The 24,056-nt window shown below is 34.9% G+C and overlaps 1 protein-coding gene across 1 annotated transcript in view; it reads right to left on the reverse strand.

The window, feature by feature from the left end:
- Nucleotides 1-9,111: 9,111 nt before the first annotated feature.
- STT3B (STT3 oligosaccharyltransferase complex catalytic subunit B) overlaps nucleotides 9,112-24,056 on the reverse strand; it is a 107,282-nt gene continuing 92,337 nt past the window's right edge. The window contains exons 10-16 of the mRNA XM_026000902.2: nucleotides 23,143-23,354; nucleotides 21,318-21,505; nucleotides 20,729-20,900; nucleotides 19,718-19,891; nucleotides 16,077-16,190; nucleotides 13,642-13,854; nucleotides 9,112-10,734 (exon numbers count right to left, since the gene is read on the reverse strand). Coding sequence (XP_025856687.1) covers nucleotides 10,654-10,734; nucleotides 13,642-13,854; nucleotides 16,077-16,190; nucleotides 19,718-19,891; nucleotides 20,729-20,900; nucleotides 21,318-21,505; nucleotides 23,143-23,354 — 1,154 coding nt within the window. The 3' untranslated portion in view covers nucleotides 9,112-10,653. The remainder of the gene's footprint in view (nucleotides 10,735-13,641; nucleotides 13,855-16,076; nucleotides 16,191-19,717; nucleotides 19,892-20,728; nucleotides 20,901-21,317; nucleotides 21,506-23,142; nucleotides 23,355-24,056) is intronic.

Consider the following 24,056-nt stretch of genomic DNA (forward strand, 5'->3'; position numbering starts at 1 on the left):
TTTCTGTGTTTTACAACTTCATTGTCTCATTTCCTCAATTATCTTACTTTGTATTTAATTTTTTGTAGTGGTTCATTTTTATTCTCGTTTTATCTACATTCTCTAGTCATCTTTGTAGTTCCAGAGAGATTACATAAAACATTCTAAAGCTTTACCAATCTATTTTAAATTAATACCAACTTCAGTCACAACGACTCTACTCATTTACAGTTCCACACATCTACTGTTCTACTGCAAAACAGCTTTTGTTATGTGGAAATTTCTTATTTCTCCATTTTCGAAGGGCAAAGTTGACAGGAATAGGTTTCTTGGTTTACAGTTATTTTCATTAAGCACTATTGCTTCCTGACCTCGTTTCTGCCGAAAAATCCACTGATAAAAGTAATGGATTATGTTATAAATCACTTTTTTGCTACTTTGAAAATGCTCCTTGCTTTTGGCTTTGATGGTTTATGATGTGTCTCATTCTTTGGGTTCCTTTGGGTTTAACATTCATTGAGCTGCTTGAATTTGTACATTCCTATCTTTCCTCACATTTGGGTAATGTTCTGCCACTGTTTCTTCAAATCTTGTTGCAGCTTTTTTTCCTCCGGGGACTCCCATAATATATTTTCATCCATTTAACATGACCCATAGGCAGTTTTCAGATTTCTAAAATTTTCTTACGAGACCAAATAACTTCAGTTGACTGGTTTTCCTGATTCTTCAGTTCAAGTGTTATTAAATCCCCACTCAGCTTTTCAATTTTCAGCCAAGAATTTGATCCTTTTTCTAAAAAGGTAACTCCTATCTTAGTTGACATTTTAAGTTTGTTATTTTTAAGATTTGACAGCACAAGCAGAGGGAGTGGCAGGCAGAGGGAGGAAGAAGCAGGCTCTCTGCTGAGAGTCCGACTTGGGGCTTGATCCCAGGGCCCCTAGGACCATGACCTGAACCAAAGGCAGATGCTTAACCAACTGAGCCACCAAGGCGCCACTATATTTTTAGTTTGACTTTTTTACCTGTAGTGTACTTAAAAGTTAGTTTAATCTTTAGTGTCTGATGCCTGTTTGTTAAAAGATGATTCCTGTCACATTATGTTCTTCCTTTGAATAGGCCATGTTTTTCTGTTTCTTTGTATCTTGGGATTTTTTGATGAAAATTAGGCATCTGAAAAAGTAACGGTCTCTTCCAGTTTCAGACTGGCTCTATGCCAGAGAAAACCTTTATTAACTTGCAGTGTCTGAGCCTTTGGATCAACCCAGGGTAGAAATTTAAGGTTCTCTCAGGTCTTTTCTGGCCAAGTCTCCCTTGGGGCCATGTGCTGTTTTTTTATTCCCCTTTTATACATCACTTTAGCTGTTCTCATTCCTGGACCCATAATTTCTTGCCTGGTCATCTCCAGGTCTGCATTATCCCTGCAGCTTTTATAAGCTGTTTCTCCTTTATTTTTCACGGTTTTTGCCAACCAATAACACTTTTCCCTGAGCCAAATTAGGTGAAAATGAGACCAGTTTTTCAGGCAGTCCTACACATGTTAGAATGTTGCAAATAAGGTCTGTCCAGTTTCCTGCTATATGAGAAAGATCCCTGGTTGCTTGTAGGTTGCCTTCTCCTAACCACGCTATACTGTGGCGGGAGTGGAGAAAGGTTGAATAGAATCATCAAATTTTTATTGTGACTTTGTCTTTATTAGACACTTATTTAGTTGCTATAGACCACTGCCAGTCTTCTGGAACTCCTATAAAGCCAGTAGGTTTTTGTTTTGTTTTTTGAGGTTTTCATGAAGGAAATGAGGGCCTGGACTTCCTAATTTGCAACCTTGCTCTCATTTTGTGTGCAGTATAATACAAATACAATACACAAATCAAATGTACAGTGTAACAAATTTTATTTTTTAAAAGATTTGAGAACAAAAAAAGGGGCAGAAGGAGAAGCAGCAGACTCCTAGCTGAGCAGGGAGCCCCATGTGGGGCTTGATCCCAGGACCCTGGGATCATGACCCAAGCTAAAGGGAGACACTTATCCAACTGAACCACCCAGGTGCCCCTGTAATGAATTATTTTAAAGCAGACATTATGTAACCACAATCCAACTCAATAGAACATTGTCATCACTCCAGAAACACTCTACTTAGCCACTTGTAATCAAAGCCCCTATATTATCCCCTCCACCTTCACAAAGTTGAGTAATGTGGGGGATTGCATCCTGCATTGCCTTATAGCTTTAGCACTATTACATTCCTAAACACTATGTTAGATTTTTTGAGCTGTATATAAATGAAATCATGTTATTATATAATCCTTTATAGTCTTTTAAACTTATTTTTAAGATCAGTTATTCCTTATAAATGTAGTTCATTCTCATTTTATACTATTTCATTGTATGAACATACTGCCATCAACTATTTTTGGCACACTTAAGAGTAGAATTACTGGGAAATGAGGAATGTGTATCCTCAGAGAGGTTTTAAGTTCCCACAAGCAATATAGGACACTTTATTTTTGTACATCCTAACACTTAAATTTTACACATTTTAGCTAAACTGATAGTAGGTTCCTTTTTATATACTGCCATTTGGATTTCTTAAGAACTAAACAAATTCTTTTGTGGCTTCCTAAGAGTTATTTGTATATTGTAGATATGTCAATTACAGGTTATAGGTGATGATACATACCTGAATTGCCCAGAATATCCAGTGTGTGCTTGTGGTCCCAGGGTAAATATTAAAAGGCCAGTGAACAAAGGTGTAGGACTCAAATTACCTCATTTCAAGACTTAATCAAGACTGTGGTACTGGTGTGAGGCCATGCACATATCAATAGAATAGGAAATTCAGAAGCAGACCCATTTTTTGTCATTTTGTTTTCTACAAAAGCATCAATTAAGTGGGAGAAATAACAGTCCTTTGAACAAACGGTGTAAGTTCAGTGAATAAAAAAAAACTCCCGACTGCAAGCCATATAAGAAAAGTAATTCAACAGATCACAAACCTAAAAGTTAATTCTATATAATTGAAAGATACAAAATGGACAGTGGGCTTGTCTTCTGTAATGGTTGCTAGTGTAATCATTTTATCGGTAGGGTCATAAAAACATTTTTAAAAAATTATTTCCTTCACGATATGGGCCTGAACTCTGATGCATGTTAACCTCATTTTGTCAAAGAACAGATAATGTTTTATCTATCTAGCTTGTTTGAATAATTAAGATAGTATGCTGAGGTAAGATGATGGACTGTGGTCACATTTAGTCACTCTGATTCCCATTTGATTTCCAGCTTTCACTGAAGCCAATTTCACAGAAGCAGACACTTGATAGTCTAATCAAAAGGCCTCCAAGTTCTTTTTAAGATTTAAAAATAACTCTCCAAGAAAAGTCCGTATTTTCTAAGTAAATTATTTCTACTTCTGACAGTAGTGGACTAGGAAGTTTGGACCAATTCCCTGCCCAAGAAGAAGAAGAAAAGCTAGACAAGACCTACACCTGCTTTAAGACTTCATAGAATTAAGATACTACCACCAGCCCAGAATCTAGGAGAATATGGAAATCCTGAGGAAGAATCTTGGCATTTGGGGCCATTTCCCCCTGGAAATTGGGAGAGAGCAAACAATAATTTTAGTAGCTCTGCAGAACTAGGAGGATAAATGCTGGTATTTAAATCTGTGTTCATATGATCTTTGAAGAGTTTCAGTCTAGGAATAATGAGCCCATACCTACAGGTGGTGGACTAGCTTTGTATATCCTCCCTTAAATTGGATGAGGTTGATTCTGGCTTGCTAGTTTCCCAAGTACCTAGCAGAAACAAAATCCTCTTATAGAAATCAAAAGATACTAGGCCTAAAACATTCTTATACAATTTCTTAGGTCTACAACACATTAAAAAAAAAACCCTGCATATTAGAAAATAAGATCACATGAACAAAAGTCAGGAAAAAAACCCACACGCAATAGAAGCAAGATCCACAGAGCTCTAGCCATGGGTTTATTAAGTACAGCTAAAAAGAACTATGCCCACTATGTTAAATGAAAGCTTGAAAATGTCAGTGGGTTAGTTATAAACTGTAAAAAAAAAAAAACAAAAAACAAAAAAAAAAACCCAAGAGGTGGGTTAAAAGCTAGAACCAAAAAACAAAATAAGTAAAATGAAATAAATGAATGAGTTTAACATCAGATTAGCCACAAGTAATGAGAGAATTTAAGTAAGGAGAAAATACGTAGAATGGAAGAGCAAAAGAAGAGAGAGCACCAAACAGGATCTTTAAGAGTTTTAGAAGGTAAACAGAATGGAGAAGCAATATTCAAAGAGCTAAGAACTTTGAATTTTGCTGTTGGAAACCAACAAGTTTAACAAACCCAAAGTAGGATACAAGAGAAGGCTGAAAAAGATACATCATGCAAACATCTTAATGAAGCTGGTAAGACACTATTATTAATCAAAGTAGGCTTTAACAAAAAGTGTTACTGAAAATCTGGTATTGCCAAAAAGTGAAGGATGATTAGACAAATCTATTTCCAGCCTACAATTTTAATACGTCACCCTCAGCAAGTAACAAGTTTTAGGGATATATACACACATGCCTATATTGACCATATGTTGGACCATAGAGCAAATTTCAATTATTTTCAAAGGGTTAAAGTCAGAGTATCAGACCACAATGCAATTAAGGTAGAAATGGACAATAAAACGATAACTAGAAAATCACATCTGAGTATTAAGAAACATATCTAACCTATGGTTCAAAAAAGTATAATGGAAATTAAAATATACATTAAACTCAGTAACAATTCACATCAAAACTTGTGAGAATGGAACTCAAGCTATATTTGAAGTAAATTTATAACTTTTTAAAAATTTTATAACTTTAAATGTATATGCTGTGAAAAGAAATCAACATATTAAAAAGAACATCTAAGGAAGAAGAAAATTGACACAAATTAATGAAATAAAAAAATACTACAGAAAGTGTCAGCAAAGCTATAACCCTATCTTTGAGAGAAAAACAAAATTAACTAAAAACTGCCAAAGAAAATGAGCACCATAGTGAGGGGGAGTACTGACAGAAGCAAACACACAGGGATGCAAGACAAAAAAAGAAAACCAATGTTAGGAATGAAAATGGACATCATTATAGATTCTGCAAACATTTATATTGATACAAGTAACAATTTTACATTAACCTATTTTTAAATTTAGATGAAATGGACAAATTCCTTGAGAAACACTTCAACAACTGACAAAATGAAGTAAAAAAAAAAAATAGTCCTATGTCAATACAATTGAATCTGTAATTGAAAACCTTTGCACAAAGAAAAATCTAGGCTCAGATGTTTAATTGGCAAATTCTATCAAACATGCAAATTTAGCATACCACTGTGAAGAGTCCCTAATTTACTGTATTAACAGAATAAAGAAGAAAAATCAATGATCTCAGTAAATGAAGGAAAAAAAACCATTTGACAAAACTCATTAATGATAAAAACTCCACATATGGAAAAAAAAAGAACTTCCCATATGAGACGGGGACAAAAACATGGATGTTACCTTTTCTATGCAGTACTATCCTCGATGTCCTATCAGTGTAAAGAAAAAAAAATGTAACCACTAGAAAGGGAGATAGAAAACTGCCATTATTCCTCAATTATGATGGTGTATTTATTAATCTGAATTGTTAGAATGAATTTAACAGGTTGGAGTATAATTTCAACATACAAAAGCAAACTTCCTATATGCTGACAATTGAAAAAATTCTCAGACAATATAAAAAAATACATTGTAATAAAGCTTATGAATATTTGCAAGGCCTATTTAAAAACCAGGAAGCAGAAATTAAAGATGACCTAGCACTAAGTAAATGGAAGGATATCCCATGTTCATGGCCAGAAGACACAGTATTTCAAGGGTGTTTTCTTCAAATGATTCTACAGTTTCAATGCCCAAAAGCCTGACAGTTTTTCTTTCCCTCTTTTTGGTGTTCCTTAACCACTTGGTTCCAAAATTTATATAACAAAGCAAAGGGCCATAAACAGCCAAGGGAAGATTAAACAATGAGGCTGGAACAGGAGAAGGACTTTACTGTATCTTAATGGCTACAGTAAGTCAAGACACAAAAGTAATGTAACAGAGTCTAGACACTGGGTTTCCTGCATAGGAGTCCTGCAGAGGTGTAGGAATACGATTTTTTCAAGAAATGTACACAATTAAGTGTACATACGCAAAATGAAACAAAAAGCGTCCAAAGCCAATTCACACTGTATCTACAAATGAATTCCAGGCAGACTACAAAGTTAAAGTAAAATATAAACTTTCTAGAAAAGAATATGACAATCTTCACAGCTCAGAAGTTCTTTAACAGGGTGCAGACAGCTACAGGCACACACAAGATTGAAAAATAAGGCTACATTAAAATAACGAATTCCTAGGCAGTTTGCAACACAAATGATGAAGGACCTATATACTATATAGAAGGACCTATATACTATATAAAGTACTACAAATGATAACCCAGAAAAATGGACTAGAATCAAAAAGATTTTCAAATGGCCATCCTCACTAGTAACCTGAATAGGCAAATTAAATAAACGAAATGAGAAATTATTATTCATCCACCAGAATGGGAAAATTAAAAAAAATTAATATGGGCTGACTAGGATGTAAGGATTACAAGAACCTTCATATCCTACTGAGCAGTTCTACTTTATTAGGTAAATCACAAAAAAAAGTATGCATATGTACTCAGAAGTAAAAGGATTTTACTTAGTACTTTACATAGTACTTGTAATAACCTCAAACTGGAAAACAATGTGTAAATATCCATTAGAATAAGTATGTGTGAAGTGGGATAAAAAGAAACTGACAAACACAAGGACTACTATTAGTGAAAAGAAAGCAGCTGCAGGCAACGTTCTGGATCAATTTCATAAAAACTGGAAAAGCACACACAAAAGAATAATTTGATTCCATTTATATTGTTCAAACTGTAGGTGCAGGGCACCTGGGTGGCTTAGTCGGTTAAGCATCTTCCTTTGGCTCAGGCCATGATCCCAGGGTCCAGGGAACAAGTCCTGCATCAGCCTTCCTGGTCAGCGGGAAGTTTGCTTCTCCGTCTACCCCTCCCCCTGCTTGTTTTCCCTCAAAAATAAAATCTTTAAAAAAAAATGTAGAAAGAGATTTAATGCAATTAAATAGTATATTTAAAGAGAAATACTTAAGTATTAGAACCAGAAATCCGTAATTACTATGAAATCTAGGAGAGTAGTTAGTTACCTTTTGGAGGGGGAAGTAGAGTGAAATCCACTAGGTATATAGTTTTATGTTCTCTGTGTTATATTTCACAGTAACAAAAGCTTAAATAAAATTAAACATCATGACATTTCTTTAGGGATGCTCTGTCTCAATTTCCTATCATCTCAATTGTGGATTGCTCTTGAGCTCTCCCTTTGTCCACTACTCTACCTACCTTGAGGATTATGGGCAGCAAGGCAGATGTCTGATGAAACCCCTATCAAGAAGCAAACAGTTCTAGCAAGATGAAGACCATTCTGGAGATTGGCTGCATGACAATGTACTCAAAAGTACTGAGCTGTACATTTAAAAACGTACAGATGTGAGATGGTAAATTTTATTCTTTGCCATAAGTAAAACTTTTTTTTTTTAAAAAAAGGGAAGAAGGTGCAGTAGCTTCAAATCTCATCTTATGGATCTTTAGCATGAAAACAGTACTCTATAGAAGATACTTTTACACTAGCCCTCTGGCCTCTTGGTCATGGCCTAGGGACTCAAATGAAGTAAACCTCTACAAATGCAAACTCAAGTAGATAACGTAAGTTTGAAAACTAAATTTCAGGGACACCTGGGTGGCTCAGCAGTTGAGCATCTGCTTTCAGCTCAGGGGATGATCCCAGTCTGGAAGTCGAGTCCTGCACAGGGCTCCCCATGAGGAACTGCCTGCTTCTCCCTCTGCCTATGTCTTTGCCTCTGTGTCTCATGAATAAATAAAATCTTAAAAAAAAAAAAAAAAAAAGAAACCCTGAATTTCATCTTTGGATTTGTGCCTGACTGCCTTATTTATATTCCAAAGCACTCAGCTTTAATTCTAAAATGCGGAACAAAACAAAAGCTGTTTTATAGCCTAAAACTTCAAGGCTATGATCTTTAATACCTCCCTTTATGATATGTGGTGTTAGTGCTAAAGAATATTCTGAGCCAATTATTGTATATTCCAATGTATTTAAACTACTGTAATTTCACTTTTGTGCTAGAGTAAAACCACAAATGGGGTTAGAATATGATGTTTAACTGCACCCAAGTGGTGTTCCCTAAAACTGAGAAAGTAGATTATTCCTGCTCTTAATGAGAAAATTCTACAATGAAAGCTTGACTGGTTACATACTTTAGGAGCAGGGCTTTTGTTGAAGATCTATCCTTACTTAAAAGAGATGAGTTCCTACTTGGCTACATATTTCCATCCCCTGCCCTCCCTTCACTCATTCATAAAAAATATCAAATGAGATTTTAATTCTCGAGTAGAAAGAAGGAAAAATAAAATAGTATGTCTAGGTTGAAGTAATCTAGCACTTCAGTCCTCACAATTGTCCTCCCCTTATCTGTGTGGGGACATGTTCTAAGACCCCCAGTGGATACAGACAGTACCCATGCAGACAGTACCCAACCCTATATATTCTATATTTTCCTACACATAATACATAATAAAGTTTAATTTATAAATTAGGCACAGTGATTAACATAAAACAGAATGACAAAAATCTACTGTAATAAAAGTTAATGTGAATGTGGTTTCTTTCTTTCAATATCTTTATATTATACTCACCTTTCTTCCTGTGATGATGTGAGATAATAAAATACCTATGCGATGAAGTGAGGTGAATGACGTAGGCATTGTGATATGTGTTAGGCTACTACTGACCTTCTAAAGATGCATCATAAGGAGAATCATTTGCTTCTGGATCACGGTTGACTGCGGGAAACTGAAACTGAGGAAAGCCAAACTACAAACAAGGAGAGAGGACTACTATTCTACATATTCTCTAAAATCTTTGTAAAAGTGAACAAGGAAGGAATTATGTGTTCAGTACTCTAACTCCTTTCAAAAATATTTATAAAAGACAACACTTAACACAAAATTTGAATTAACTTTATTTCCCCTACAGTCAATAACTTCTCTGCATTGAAGTTTAAAGCAACAAAGTAAAATAAAATCCCCCAAATGACAAGGTATCAGAAATCCAGATTTAGTTACACTTTATTTGTGAAAATGTTCAGCCATTTTATTGGTCTGTAAAAGAACCATCATCTGGGTCAAAATGAATTCTATAAATCAAAGAATATTCTACACTTTGGAAAAGAAAATCAGCAGTAACATTCTCACTGAATATTGTAAATTACACTCTTCTTCATAAAAGGTACATACTATTCTGCACTTTTCCACCAAAAGCAGTGGTAAGTTATGCTTGTTTATATAAAAAAAAGTTATATCCTGTGGCAGGAAAAACCCTTTCTCTTTCACTTTTACTAAACAACTGGAGAAAATTTTCAAGTCTATATAAAGTTGCCTATAAGCTGGAAAATGAACATGTTCAATCTCCATTTATATTTTAGTGCATTTTTTGACAATTGTCACATTTTTAATAAAAGTAAGAAAATGCATATAGCATTAAAGAGTGTTTCATCAAATGCTTCAGGGATTTAAAAAAAATGGAGCAGAGGATAAAATAATTGTGATGAATGAAACTATTAAAAAATGAGAGAAATCCAGGCAAAGTTTACAAATCCTTTGTCATTTTGAAGAGTCACAGAAAAGGAACTTTGGATACCTGTCCACTTTAAGGGTTTTTTTCCTTAATCTTTTGCATGTAAACATAGTGCTAATCTCAGTGATACCAAAACTTATCCTGGTAAGCAACATTATGTGCAGTTGCCATACCTTCCAAAGGATATAAATTTAGCCCTTGAATGAACAATGCATGAGATCTGCTCTGTAAGTACCTAGTGAAAACAACTGCTAACAGCAGCAATGCGTCAACATAAAAAACTATTTGCATCAATTAGTTACTCAGAGGTCCATCTTTGAAACAGCAGCTTCTTCTTTGACAGAGCAAGTAGTAAGCAACAGGAAATGTACATTTGATGAAACATTCTATGCATTGGAGAAACATGAAAATAAATATAGTTCAAGGAAGTATAATTATTTTTCTAATACCTCTTTCTCAGACCTGTACTAGTTTACTGGATCAAGAAACATCACATTTGTCATTTGTATTTTACATATTGCTATTTGGGTAATTCAAATAAAATGTAGGTCTTGTAAAAAATAAAAACATTGACAAGTATGCATGTGCCAGGGACCAAATTAGAGGGTTCTTTGGTGCAATTAGTCCAAATTCTCAGATTTGAAGGATAATATGTACCAATAAAAAAAATCTGCTGTTAGACATTTACAGCAGTGCTCTGTCTTGCTTCACATTACAAATAGAAAATAGCTGTTCTCAATAAGCCAATTTTATTTTTTAAATCAGGCGTTGCCAGAGAATTTTGTACATTAATCTGGACCAGTGATGGTTCTGTACCCTCTGTTGTGAAACATGACATGAGCTAAAGGCAAAGACCGGTTCTCACAAAGACAACTGCTTCAAGTTAGGAACCAGAACAGTATATTTAAACAGTCTTCTTAGATATTTTCTTGCCTTTCTTAAAAACTAGCTTATTTTTAATGTAGCCACGCTTCCTCTTTGTAGTCTAAAAAAGAAAACAGAACACATGAGATTAGTGTAGGTTTACCATAGATTAAAAAATATATACACACATGGTTTAAAGCATTGTGATGAGAACTGTCGTTAACAAGCCTTTAGAGTTCTTCCTATGGCTGGACTGCTTGAACAATCAATGAGACCCAATAATCGTTCTATGTTAAGTATGCTGAGAGATCCAAGGTAAATTGAACTAACTTTTGTTACATGTAAATTGAGGGTGATTGTACCTATCTATAAAAATGAAAGGAAATAAAATTACTTGGCACATTTTCCCAATTTAGGTAGAAAAATAAGAACTTAGAAAATGAAAAACAAAACAAAAACCAAACACCGAAAAAAAAAAAAAGCTGTAACATTCTTTGAGTTTCATAGATCTTTAAAAAAAATAACATTTTTCTGAACACTTCAGGATCCCACTAAAATACTTTCAACAGATGTTTTTTGGTCTAAGATAAATCACTACAAATGTGGTGGTAGAACTTACTGCAAAAATGTTTGCTATTTTAGCATCTTAGAAGACAAATCATATAGACACATGTGTCTGACACTCTAACACATCCACAGATACTGAAAACAGCAAATATTTTTTGCAAACAAGTAATTTAAAGCACTTAGAAGTCAGAAGAGGTTGAAGACAAATACAACTCCTGGAGATGGTTTCAGAAACTTATTAGAGTAAATGCTCTATGATGTAATTTATATTAGGTTTAAAACAATTTATAGTTTTTTCTAACAGGCACAAGAATACAAGGCAAAATGCCTTTTTAAGGTTACAAAAATTAGCTACTGCTAACTTGCCCATAATTTATTTTACATTATTACTGATTTACAAGGGCAGAAAAGTAAAAAATACCAGAGGGCATAATTGAAAAAAATTCAAATCAGGTCAAGGAGTTAGTTTCCTTATTATCTGAAGATTCTAACATGAAACCTTTTCTATAAGATCATGTAAAATGCCCCAGGTTTGTCAAGTATGTAACTAGACCCTCAATGAACCATGCCAAAAAGTCTTTTCTCCAGCCCTGAACTACAATTCCTAGTGCCTCAGCTTTGTCAGCTTTGTAGTGGTAGGAGGAGGAAAGCAAATATTCCTCTAGTGCTGGTATAAAACAGAACATAAAGACATGGAAACTTGAAATTCAAAACTCCATGTTGTTGGCTACTAGAACATGTTTTGGGCACACAAGGCAGACTAATATTTATCCACTTATTTATTGATTTGGGGGGAAATGATGGTTTGACAGAAGAGGTCAGATTAAGAAAATTCACTATCATCAGTTAGACAGCAAGTTCAATGGACTTCTCAGGGCAGACTTTAACTGGGCTTAGGTGTCTCAGGATTGACTGCCTTGAGACTAGCAGCATCTGTTCTGACTCTTACACTGATGTAACTCACCAGTTTCTCCTCCCACATAGTAATGAAAAATTAGGTCATTTGATTTGCCATTTGATATAAATAAAGGCTGTTAAGTGAATTTGATATGACTAACACATGCATGTCAGCTCTATGTAACACATTTAAATATATCAGTCTACAGTCTAGATATGGTGATCTATATCTGAGAGAAAGTATTAATTTAAAAAGTTCCTAATAATTTTATAATACACATTGAAATAATCTTTACTTTGAATATATTTAAGTAATGCAAAGCAAAAGACAACTGCTTTAGTGATTTTTAAAATACTCATCCGAGCAATGTAAACCTAAGCATCTTTCAAGACTTAAGACTGAAATGAGTCTAATAGTTAGTATTATAAGAATAGTACCTTAAAATACAATCCTAGTATTTTACCTGACTGCTCATTATTTTCCATCTCCCACAGAGAGAAACCTATATAAATACTCATTTTTAGTTGCCTATTATAGCAAAGATTAGATCTATTTGGCTTAAGTGAGCAATAATGACCTTCAATAAAATACTTCATATCTTATTAAATATTTATTACAAAGGACTAGAATAGTCTCATCTTCATAATTCCTGTCTACAAGCTTTGTCATGATAATTAGACTTAAAAATAATAGTCTTAAGATAAATGATTTTTATTTATTTATTTAAAGATTTTATTTATTTATTCATGAGAAACAGAAAGAGAGAGAGAGAGAGAGAGAGAGAGGCAGAGACACAGGCAGAGGGAAAAGCAGGCTCCACGCAGGGAGCCCGACGTGGGACTTGATCCTGGATCTCCAGGATCATGCCCTGGGCTGAAGGCGTGCTAAACCACTGAGCCACCCGGGCTGCCCTAAATGATTTTTTTAAAATTCAAGACTCTACCAATCGAATTCAAACTTAGTTGTTGTTTTTAAAGATGTTTATTTATTTATTTGAGACAGAGAGAAAGAGAAAGAGAACACAAGCGGGGACCCCAATATCATGATCTGAGCTGAAGGCAGATGCTTAACTAACTGAGACACCCAGGTGCCCCCTCAACTTTGGTTTTTACTTAATAAATAATAAAGTAGCAACATACTGAGAATGGAACATGAAAGTGCAATATAAACGTGCTTTAACCAAAAGATGAAAAATCAATCACATTTTTACTTTCACAAAAGTTCAGAAAGTGATGGCCTCAGACATATCTTACCTTCAATAAGTCTTACTAATGGGAATGACCCAAACTAAAAAGCCAGAATGCCTCTGGAAAATCCCAGCTTGGTTCACTGATAACCACATGCTATGCATTAAAGACTGTTGCTTGGGATATTTCAAGTGCTCAGTTTGAAAGGAATGGCCCTAGTTGGCTAGCTTGATTCTTAACTTTGTATATAAGCTAGTCTACACAGATGGGGCAAATGAAAATTTATTAGTAATCTTTAGTAACTTTTTCAGATCAACCAACCACCTACCAACTCTGAGCTACACTTTTCATAGATATGACTTCCCTTGGCACCCACCTTCTTTGACAAATACTTCTGTTTTGGGAAAATGTTGGTGACTCGAGGTTTATGGTCTAGTGTCTCCCTGTTATCAGGTGCTTTCACTTTATATATCCTCACAAGCCAGTGTTCTGATGTAAAGGCTTCCTCCAAATGTTTGAACTTAATGTCTTTGTTTCCAATCTCAGCATTACGTGTTCGATCAAAACCTGGGGGTGTACGAAAATCCAGCTGCAAAAGTGACAGTAGTAGATGTTAACTATTTTGGAAAACATTCAGTATTAGAAGATAGTAAATGGTATAATCAGAGTGCAAATCTCTCCCTTTAAACTATGAAACAGAATCAGAGCAATATATCGTAACATTTCTCATATGCCGCTAACTAGATAGGAAGAAATCAGGAAGAGAGAAATTAAATACAGCAGAATTAGAATTTCACTGAACCCTTAGGAGTAGATGAGCAGCCTGCGGGCATAAAAAACCAAAACAGCCAACCAAAGGAAATCCATTAAATCCCTTTTTCTAGGTATATAGAGAAACACACAGAAGGGACGTCTTTTCTGTTTCAGGGCCTTGCACTATCTATTCTCTCAGCCCGAAAGTTCTTCATTCAGCTCTTCCGCTAGGCTGTCTCCTTTCTATCCTTTGGTCTTAGCCCAAACACCATCTATTCAAGGAATTATTTTCTTGAAATTGGTGGTTGAGAAGTCTCCTCCACTGTTTCCTTATCTTTTATTCTATAGCATTCACTGCTAACATTTTTTATTTATTTTTAAAATTACCTGTATCCTCCACTAGGAGGTAAGCTGCATGATGACTTTATCTTATTCAGAGTGTGGCTTTATCTCCCCAGTGTTATTTCTTAAATAAATGCACAAGTAAGCAGTGATACTACAACCAGAAAGTGGAAACTATAAAGGAAGTTAGAAAAGCCAAACCACGGGAGGATTTATGAGGAACGAAAAAAGGAAAAAATGGGGGGAGGGGAGAAGATTTTAAGAAGTTCTCTCAGACTATGTTTATGTTCACATAGAGCATAAGCATATTCAACTTTAAAACAAAACCATAATAAACACTAATGAGGGAATAACTTGTTCTCGCATATCTACAACAATAGAAAAGTTGTATTCGTGTCTTAAACATTTATTATTCTTGAATAGGGAAGGTGTCAAAATGAACGCATGCCAGAAGCATGACTTGAAACTCTTAATAAATTTTAAGGACACACACATGAAAAAGTCTTCTGATGCTATCATTAATGACCAGAGAAACTCATCTTTGATTCATTTTCTGAGATAATTATTTAAGTGCTTTTTCTTATGAGCTTAGAGACCATGCAGTTGCCTTCAAAGAAAATCAAAACACAAAGCCTTAAATCTTGTAGTAAAATTATTGTCTATTTTTTAAAAAATTATTGTCACCTACAGAATATAGATAATATAGTCAATGGTTATTATAATAGCATTATATGGTGACAGATGGTAGCTATACTTGTAAACACAATGTCTAAACTTGTGGAATTACTACCTTGTACACCTGACACTAATGTAATAGTGTTGCCAATTGCACACAAAAAAGAGCCACCTATAGAGTAATTCCAAATGAATAATAATGAAACATTATCTTGACCTGTTTAAAGTTCAACAAGCAATTTTTCCTCTGCCTTCTAGTATCAACCAGAAAGCAACATGAAATCAGACAGTCTTCACTGAAATCTTAGTATGAAGGTATAACTTGGTACTACAGTCATGTAATCGAAGAGCTATAAAGAACGCCAGAAACTATCAGTCCAATATCATTATATACAGATAAGGACAAAAATGAGTCCAGGGAGGATGTGACTTGTCCAAGGGTTACATACTCTGACAAAGCCAGACGTAAAACCCAGGTATTATGGCAGGAAGTCCACTGTTTTCTTTTTGTCACGTGTCTGCACGTTCACTCACTAGGTGGATCCTTAAACTTTTGTATGCACATCATCCTACTATTCTAGCAAACTCTTACCCTGATAGTCCCTGTGAAACAGAACAGGGAGAGAGAGTATCTGAAGTGACTATGTAACTCGACTCTTCAATTTTAGGCTTTCCCCCACTGAACAGCAAAGTAGCCTACCCACTTAAGATCACATGGATTCCTCCCTAGAAGACCTCTTCCTTGCAGAAAAATATCTTCCAAAAGCATGAGGTCAAAAGGTAACATGCCAAGCAAAGGCTGAATTTGAGCCTAGTGCTAATTAGTATTTTGGAAAGAAATCTTTGTTCTAAAAAAAACTTTTTACATAGTAGTTCCAGAAATCTAAATTTAAGGAGGTGGGGAATATGTGGAATCTTCAGATAATGTATTTTTCTTCACAGCACAACTAAAACATTCATTATCCTGCTTTTAGAGGCAAACAAGACTGCTTTAAAAATATTACTTTGAATAAAGATTATAGGAAAACTGATATAACCAACCTGCATTTCTCCAAATCTGTAGTATGACATTTTATACATAAGGCAATTCAACAATGTGGGGGATCCTGCTTTGTCTACACGGAATTCTCCTTGTGGGGTGAAATAGTCACTTTCCTATAAGAAAAGAAATCAAGTTTCTGTGTCAGTTCAATCCAACACATTTAAAGCTACCCGCTTCCCCCCATTCATTTCCCCCTAAGAAGTAGCTTTTGAGGTATCTTTAAAAAGCCATTATTTAGTTATCTCAAAAAAATATGGTATTAAAAAATATATATATATGGTATTAGAAGATTAATTTATAAATTTAACATGATCCCTAAAAGAAACCTGCAAAAACTATCATGGGTATTTTTTTTAAAGCTGAGTCTAGAAATCATTTATAAATAAGAAACAAAGAGCATCTAAGAAAACACAAGAAATGGGATGCCTGGGTGGCTCAGCGGTTGAGCACCTGCCTTTGGCTCAGGGCATGATCCTGGAATCCCAGGATCAAGTCCCACATTGGGCTTCCTACATGGAGCCTGCTTCTCCCTCTGCCTATGTATGTCTCTGCCTCTCTGTGTGTTGTCTCTTATGAATAAATAAATAAAATCTAAAAAAAAAAGAAAAGAAAAGACAACACAAGAAAAGAACAAGTTGGATGAGGGAGGGCAGATTTTAAACCATGTTATAAAATCTCATTATTTAAAAGGAATGGTCCCAACACCATGGTTTAACACCCAGGTAAGCTAGCCCCTTCCAACTGCTCCATCCTCAACTCCATTACACCTTTTCAGTTTTCCTAAAAGTTATTTATTATTCCATTTGAACTCTAAATAATCAGTTCTTTGGCTGGGGAGGAGAAATGTCTAAAAAACCTGGTAGTTTTTATTGGGATTATGTAAAATTTATAAATTACCCTCTAAGAGGGCCAATGTGGCAATACAGATGGAAATTTGTCTAGGAATTTATCCTATAGAGATATTTATATAAGGACAAAATAATGAGTGTAGATTACACTCTTTACACCACTATTTATAAGACTACAAACCTAAATATCCATCAAGAAGAAAAGGTTAAAAAATCACGGTACACACACACACACACACAACCAACCAACCACTGTGCAGATATGCAATAAAGGAACGAAGAAGGCTCTCCATATATTCTAAGACTACACCACTATTTATAAGACTACAAACCTAAATATCCATCAAGAACAAAAGGTTAAAAAATCACGGTACACACACACACACACACACACACACACAACCAACCAACCACTGTGCAGATATGCAATAAAGGAACGAAGAAGGCTCTCCATATATTCTAAGACTACACCACTATTTATAAGACTACAAACCTAAATATCCATCAAGAACAAGAGGTTAAAAAATCACGGTACACACAAACACACACACACACACACACACAACCAACCAACCACTGTGCGATATGCAATAAAGGAACGAAGAAGGCTCTCCATGTATTCTAAGACCGGAAGATCTCCAAGATATTGTATGAAGTGAATAAAGCAAAAACAAAGTGTATGTTTTGCTACTAGTTACTTGCTAGAATAAGAATTATAAGAATATAAAACATGGGCCTTTTTTTTTCTTTTCTTGGGGAAGGGGGTAAATTTTTACTGTGTATCTCTTTATATATTTATATTTACTTTTTAAAAAAGATTTTATTTAGGGGCGCTTGGGTAGCTCAGCTGGTTAAGTATCTGCCTAAGTATCTGATCCCAGGGTCCTAGATCAAGCCCCTCATCGGGCTCCCTGCTCAGCAGGAAGCCTGCTTCTTATTCTCCCCCTCCCCAATGTTCACTCATGCTGTCTCTCTCAAATAATTTAAAAACCTTAAAAAACAAACAGATTTATTTGAGAGAGAGAGAGAGAGAGACAGAGAGAGAGAATAGTGGGAGGAGCCAGACAGGGAGAAACAGACTTCCCACTCAGCAGGGAGCCAGATGCAGGGCTTGACTGCAGGACCCTGAGATCATAATCTGGGCAGAAAGGCAGATGCTAACCTGACTGAGCAACCCAGGCGCCCCTGTATCTTATTTTTTGAACCATGTGAATGCATTATCTATTCTCAAAGTGCAAAGAATACTTAATTTAAAAAGCATGGTAACTAGATCTATCATATGTCACAATTTTAACACTGCGAAAGCAAAACCACGAATGAAAATCACATACTGGAAAAATTAAATTAATTTAATACAATGAAGTAGTGTTTTAAAATCATAGTTAAAGGAAAACATCACAGCATTACATGTGAACAGAAAGTTGGGAACTTTACTTCATCCCTATCACACGACACACATTTTCCCCAAAGTTTCTTTAATTCTGGTTGTGATGAATGTTACTCTTATCTTTTGTCCTTTTGTGGTTACCATGTAACCACAATGCTGGATGCCCATCCTCTATGAGCTCATAACTCAGGGGAAGAGATATCCTAGAATCTATTAACAAAACAGGCTGCATGTGATTTGATGATGAATAAAACACACAGGTGCACCAGAAGAGCTTCTGGAGAGTGGATAAATCTGTGGTAGGGAAAGTATTCCAAGAAAGAGAAGAGTATATAAACACAGGTAACACATAAGTAAAAGAAAGAAACCACAAGGTAAATTTCATGGGCTAGAGTAGATTGACAGATGGAAAAAAACTGACAGAGAGACAAGAGGTCAGTAAAGAAAAATAAAGTATGAAGGGGTTTATGCTCCAAGCTAAGGAGTTTAGATAATATACCACTAATTCATTACAGAGATTATTTCATATCAACTCTTAGGCTGAGCTTCATCTATATCACTAACAAATTTTCATAACAGCACCACAAATCAATTATTCCTGGCCTCCCCATTAGTGACAATTTTATGCTACCTTAATCACCATTATAACACCAGAACCAAGAATCAAACCTAGTGTTTCAACCAGGTAGCCGACTGGCCAAAAACAAGCTGCCCACTGCACCAAGCTGATAGAGGCAGGGTTTTAGTTCTAAGTCCTGTCTCTCTGACTTCAAGGCCGTTTATCTACTGAAGGCTTTTAAGCTGGAAAATGACATAATCAATGTCATGTTAGAGAAGGATAGGAAACAAGATTAAGGCAAAGACAGCAATCTGGTTAGCAATACTGTCCTATTTTAGGTTTACAATCATAAGGGTTAGTGTCAGAGTAGAAGCAATATAAATGGAAAGAAAGGGCAGAACTGAAAGGCTGTAATGGAGAAAAAAGAGTCTTGAGAGGGAACAGTTTCACAGGGGAGAACAGAAGTATCAATGAACTTCATAATTTTTATTTTATTTTTTTTTAAGATTTTATTTATTCATGAGACACAGAGAGAGCGAGAGGCAGAGACATAGGTAGAGGGAGAAGCAGGCTCTCTGTAGGGGCCCGATGTGGGACTTGATCCCAGACCCCAGGATCATGCCCTGAGTCAAAGGCAGATGGCTCAACCGCTGAGCCACCCAGCTGTCCCAAACTTCAAAAATTTTAAACCTGGAAAAATGCTCATAGTATATCTTTAATAAATAGTAAAGTCGGAGTGAGGGACTAATTTAGGGGAAAAGATGATGAGAAAAACACGATACAATTAGCAAATTCCTCGGACACTGGAACTGTCTTTTATACGTGTAGAATGACCTCGTTTCTTACCCGAATGTCTTTTGGATGTTCTCCTTCAGCTATCCTAACCATCCAGAGAAACTTGTTGATGTCATCACCAGAATAGCCAATAACTCCTCCAAAAATAACCAAAACATAATCTACATCCAGACTCCTCATGATTTTATAGGCTGCTGATTCATTTGAAGACATAGCTTTTCCCACCTATAGAATAAAAAATGACAAAGTGTGTACTCATTCCCACGGTACACTAAAAATAAAAATGAATGTATATCGGACAGAATGTACCTCAAGAGTTTGGAATTCTTTCTAAAGAGATGATTTGCTACGAATTCAACAAATTTACCAGGATTTAGAACCACCTCACTTACTATAACCAATTATAGCAGAAATGTCACCATCTGAATACATGTTCTAATATTGTGCTACTAATTAAGTTCCAAAGCAGGCAAGAAAAGAAACGCAATTTCTCATAACCTCAAGGCCAGGAATGACCAGTGATATAGCTGGTATAAATATATTCTTCTCAGTTTACCAGATGATTAGCTACAACACTAATACAAATAGCACTCATTTGGTTAATATCCATTATCTATTTAAAATCTTTAATAGAGACGTGATTACCTTAATTTATGCAAATTACTTACTTAATAGAGTGAACATAATTTACATGCCCATAAAATGCAGTACATTTGGCTTTATATACTTACAAAAATTTTTAATTTAATAATGGAAAATACAAGTTAAACAATACTTTAAAAGTTTCAGATTTTGCCTAATTCTTCAGTGAGCTAAATTTATCATGTGATGTGCCAGAAATCAGCCTACAATTCTGAATATTTAAATAAGTATATACCATTCTTAAAAACAAAGTATATAAGCATAGCTTGCATTTACTTTATTGAATGTGTGAAATACCATTTTGAGAATTCAGCAAACAGTACTTTTACCCACATTTCCCCTACTCAAAACCAAAGTGAAACCTGCTTACTAAGTAGTAAATAAAAATTTATAATTTTTAATCTTTTATCAAATTCTTACCAGTGCTATGTGGCTGTTATTCCAGGTGTTATTATCCACCAAAGTAGTTCTATTAGCCATTCCAGCTATCTGATATCCATAATCCCACCAAGACATTACTCGGGCATGTTCATCTGTATTTTGCCTTAGCCAAAAGTAAGCTTCTCTAAAATCATCTAAAATATTCCTGGTGCTGAAAGGAATCAGAATATTTTTAAAAATAAGATCTTAAATGTGAAGAGGATCACTTAAAACCTTGAGGGAATAAAACCATTAAATAATTTCACATTTTAAAAGCCTCAACAGTAGGGGGGAGGAAGACATCCAAAAAGAGCTAGGTTAGTATTTTTTTATTAAACTGTAATATGCACACAAATCACCTATCTTGAAAAAATGCAGATTCTGGTTTAGTAGTTCTGGGGTGGGGTCTGATATTCTCCGCAAGTATAACAAGCATTCAAGTGAAGTGGAAGCTGGGGAAGAAGTATCATTGGGGAGGTAAAAGAAAAACATGGTGGATTCAAATGTAGAGCCTCACAAATATCATTCTATCTTTTCAGAAAGAAAAAAAGGGTTGGTAAAAAATCTTATAGCTAAGTTACTTTCTTACCCATCATGATTATAAGAGGCCAGGACCACACTTGGACTGGAGTAGGCATTGCTTGTGACCCAGGTACAGTGAACTGCAAACATCATCAGCAGCATCAGCATCAACATGGTGACAATGCTTTTTATATTAGGACCTAATCCTTCTTCAGTTTTTTCCTGTTCAGTTACATGTTTCCTCACTTTACCTGCCTGAAGATAGAAAAACTGGTTAAACAAACTCATTATTTCACTTCCTTCACTAAGACATTAAGGAAAAATGTGAGAATGTTAAATAAATTTAATTCTTTAAGAAAGAAAATGTATAACCATAGGTGTTCTTGTGTGAGTGATACAATGTTTTCTAAAAATTATCAAGGTAGATTCTAAAATCAAATGTGAATAAGAAGGATTTCTGGGACTATATCCAATTCAGGAGCTGATCACAGAGCATAGTATCTTTAGTAAGAAACTTTCAAACCCAGGTACCCTTAGGTTTTATTTAAATACAAAGGGAAAAAAAAAAAAAAGACAAAGGAGATAACCAAATTGTCTCATTTTGGCAACCTTTCTTATATAAAATCTACATTTGTCATCCTGAAAATGGCAATGTCCATCTATAATTCAGACCTGGACTTTAGTATAGGAAAAACCTCCATTATCATAATCTTCTAATTACCAAAGCTTCCAAATAACAGATTGGTTAAGATTACATTTTTGTAAACAGCAATAACAAAATCCCACCCAAAACTAAAAAAACAGAGTCACAGGTTCTAAACTGCAAGGCTCGTTTAAAAAACCACATAACAAAACATAACCACCACAAAAGCAAGAACATGCTTTATTAACACAAAGATGTATGAATTCTCTTGGACTTGTACTAAGGAAAGGAAGAATTTCAAAGTTGATATTTATACCAGGAATTTTCATTGCTTATTGGTTGGTATTTTAAAACCTAGTTAATATTCAAATAGTGAAGTTTAATATGTCCCCTACACAAGATGATATGCAATTTTGTGACATATTTCATATTTTTTCATAAAAGGTTGCCCCCTCCATGAAAATAAAAAACAACATAGGATTAAAAAATATATCACTCAAGACATGTGCTGTTACAAGTCTTTTCTATACCTGCACCAAATATTACCCTGCTGTGTTAGGTGAGAGGTTAAAAGTAAATTACAGTAATATTGGCCAGCTATCTGTTGCTGAGGCTTTTTTTTTCTAAGAGTGAGACATTGTATGTGCACACTCACGTAAGTGAAGAAGGGGCGAGGCAGAAGGAGAGAGAATCTTAATCACTCTTCACAGGTGTGGAGCCTGAGGGAGGGCTCAATCTCATGACCCTGAGATCATGATCTGAGCCAAATCAAGAGTCAGATGCTTAATCAACTTATCACTCACGTCACCAAGAGGCTTGTTTTTTTAAAGGTACTTTATTCCCTTTATTTTACTTTTAATCAACCAAATATTTAAAAAGTTTACACTGAATATGGGCCTAAAGGATTAGTATGCTTGTGCACATCATTTCAAAAGGGCTTATAGTGCTAAATTTTGCATATTAAGTAGAGCACAAGGTTGTTACTCTCAAAAGTAGAGAGGTTTCAGATAAAACTTGACCAATAAGAAATGAGAATCCCTTCTCTGATTACATTATATTTTCTTATTCTAAGCTAAAAGACCAAAAGACCAAATAGGACCCAAATTTTGAGGCAAACAATAAAGACCAACTAGAAATGTCACAGGTGGTCTAAATGCCTGTTTAATCATTTTTCTTAATATGTATAGTTCTTACCATGGTAGAAAAATAAAGCACATAAAAATATTAAAGGTCTTACTTAGATTCCCACCTTATCATACAAATTTCCTGGGTTTCTTTTATCATCCTCATCACTGCTGTCTTCCACAGGTGGGTTTTCCCTTTTCATGTCATCCCCCAAATAGTGCTCAAAAACATTTGAGAACGCAATTGCCGACAGCATACAGACGACCGGAGTCAAAGTCAACATCAGCCGCACCATCACTCCAGCAAAATAGACAGCACTGATTGCATACAGAGCAACTGCAAAGACAAGTTCTCTTATAACACTTCAGAAAATGTCCACAGAAAACTGAGCTCAATGTTTAATACTACATTATAAACCAGAGCTAAAAAGAAACAAACATCTCATAAAAGAGCTAATTGTTTTAAATTGATAATACAGACCAACTGACTTAATAGTCATATTTAGAAATTATAAGTTGACTAAATACTACATATCAACAGTTTTAGGTAAATGTATCATGATTCAAACTTAATTATTATGGGAAAAATGACAATTTAGCATTTGTCAATAGCATCACATATTAGAAAATCCATAGCTGACAGACTAAACATATTGGGTGAATTATATTATTAGGCACAGTAAGTTTACAGAATCAAACAGTCTATGAAAAGTCAATGCAAACATCTGGTATAAAGCCTGCTTTAAAGTAAGAATGGGATGAGAAGAATATAATTTATTAACCAAAGGGGGAACTTGTAAACTTACTGCCAAGAAACTTAAAATTTTTTAAAGTAATTTTTAATACTAAAGGCTCCACCAATTCTGGCTGAAGGCTGTATGACTTTACAAAGTCAATGGTCATCAGAGCTCTTCTCTCATTTGAAACTAATTTTTTTTTCTTGACTGTAGATTATACCATATTCTTAGATGATCAGCTCAATGAATTTTTACATAATACAGATCCATGTAATTACCATCCATATCAAAATATAGAACAT

The sequence above is a fragment of the Vulpes vulpes genome, chromosome 11 (genome assembly GCF_048418805.1).
Source record: "Vulpes vulpes isolate BD-2025 chromosome 11, VulVul3, whole genome shotgun sequence".
Taxonomy (NCBI): domain Eukaryota; kingdom Metazoa; phylum Chordata; class Mammalia; order Carnivora; family Canidae; genus Vulpes; species Vulpes vulpes.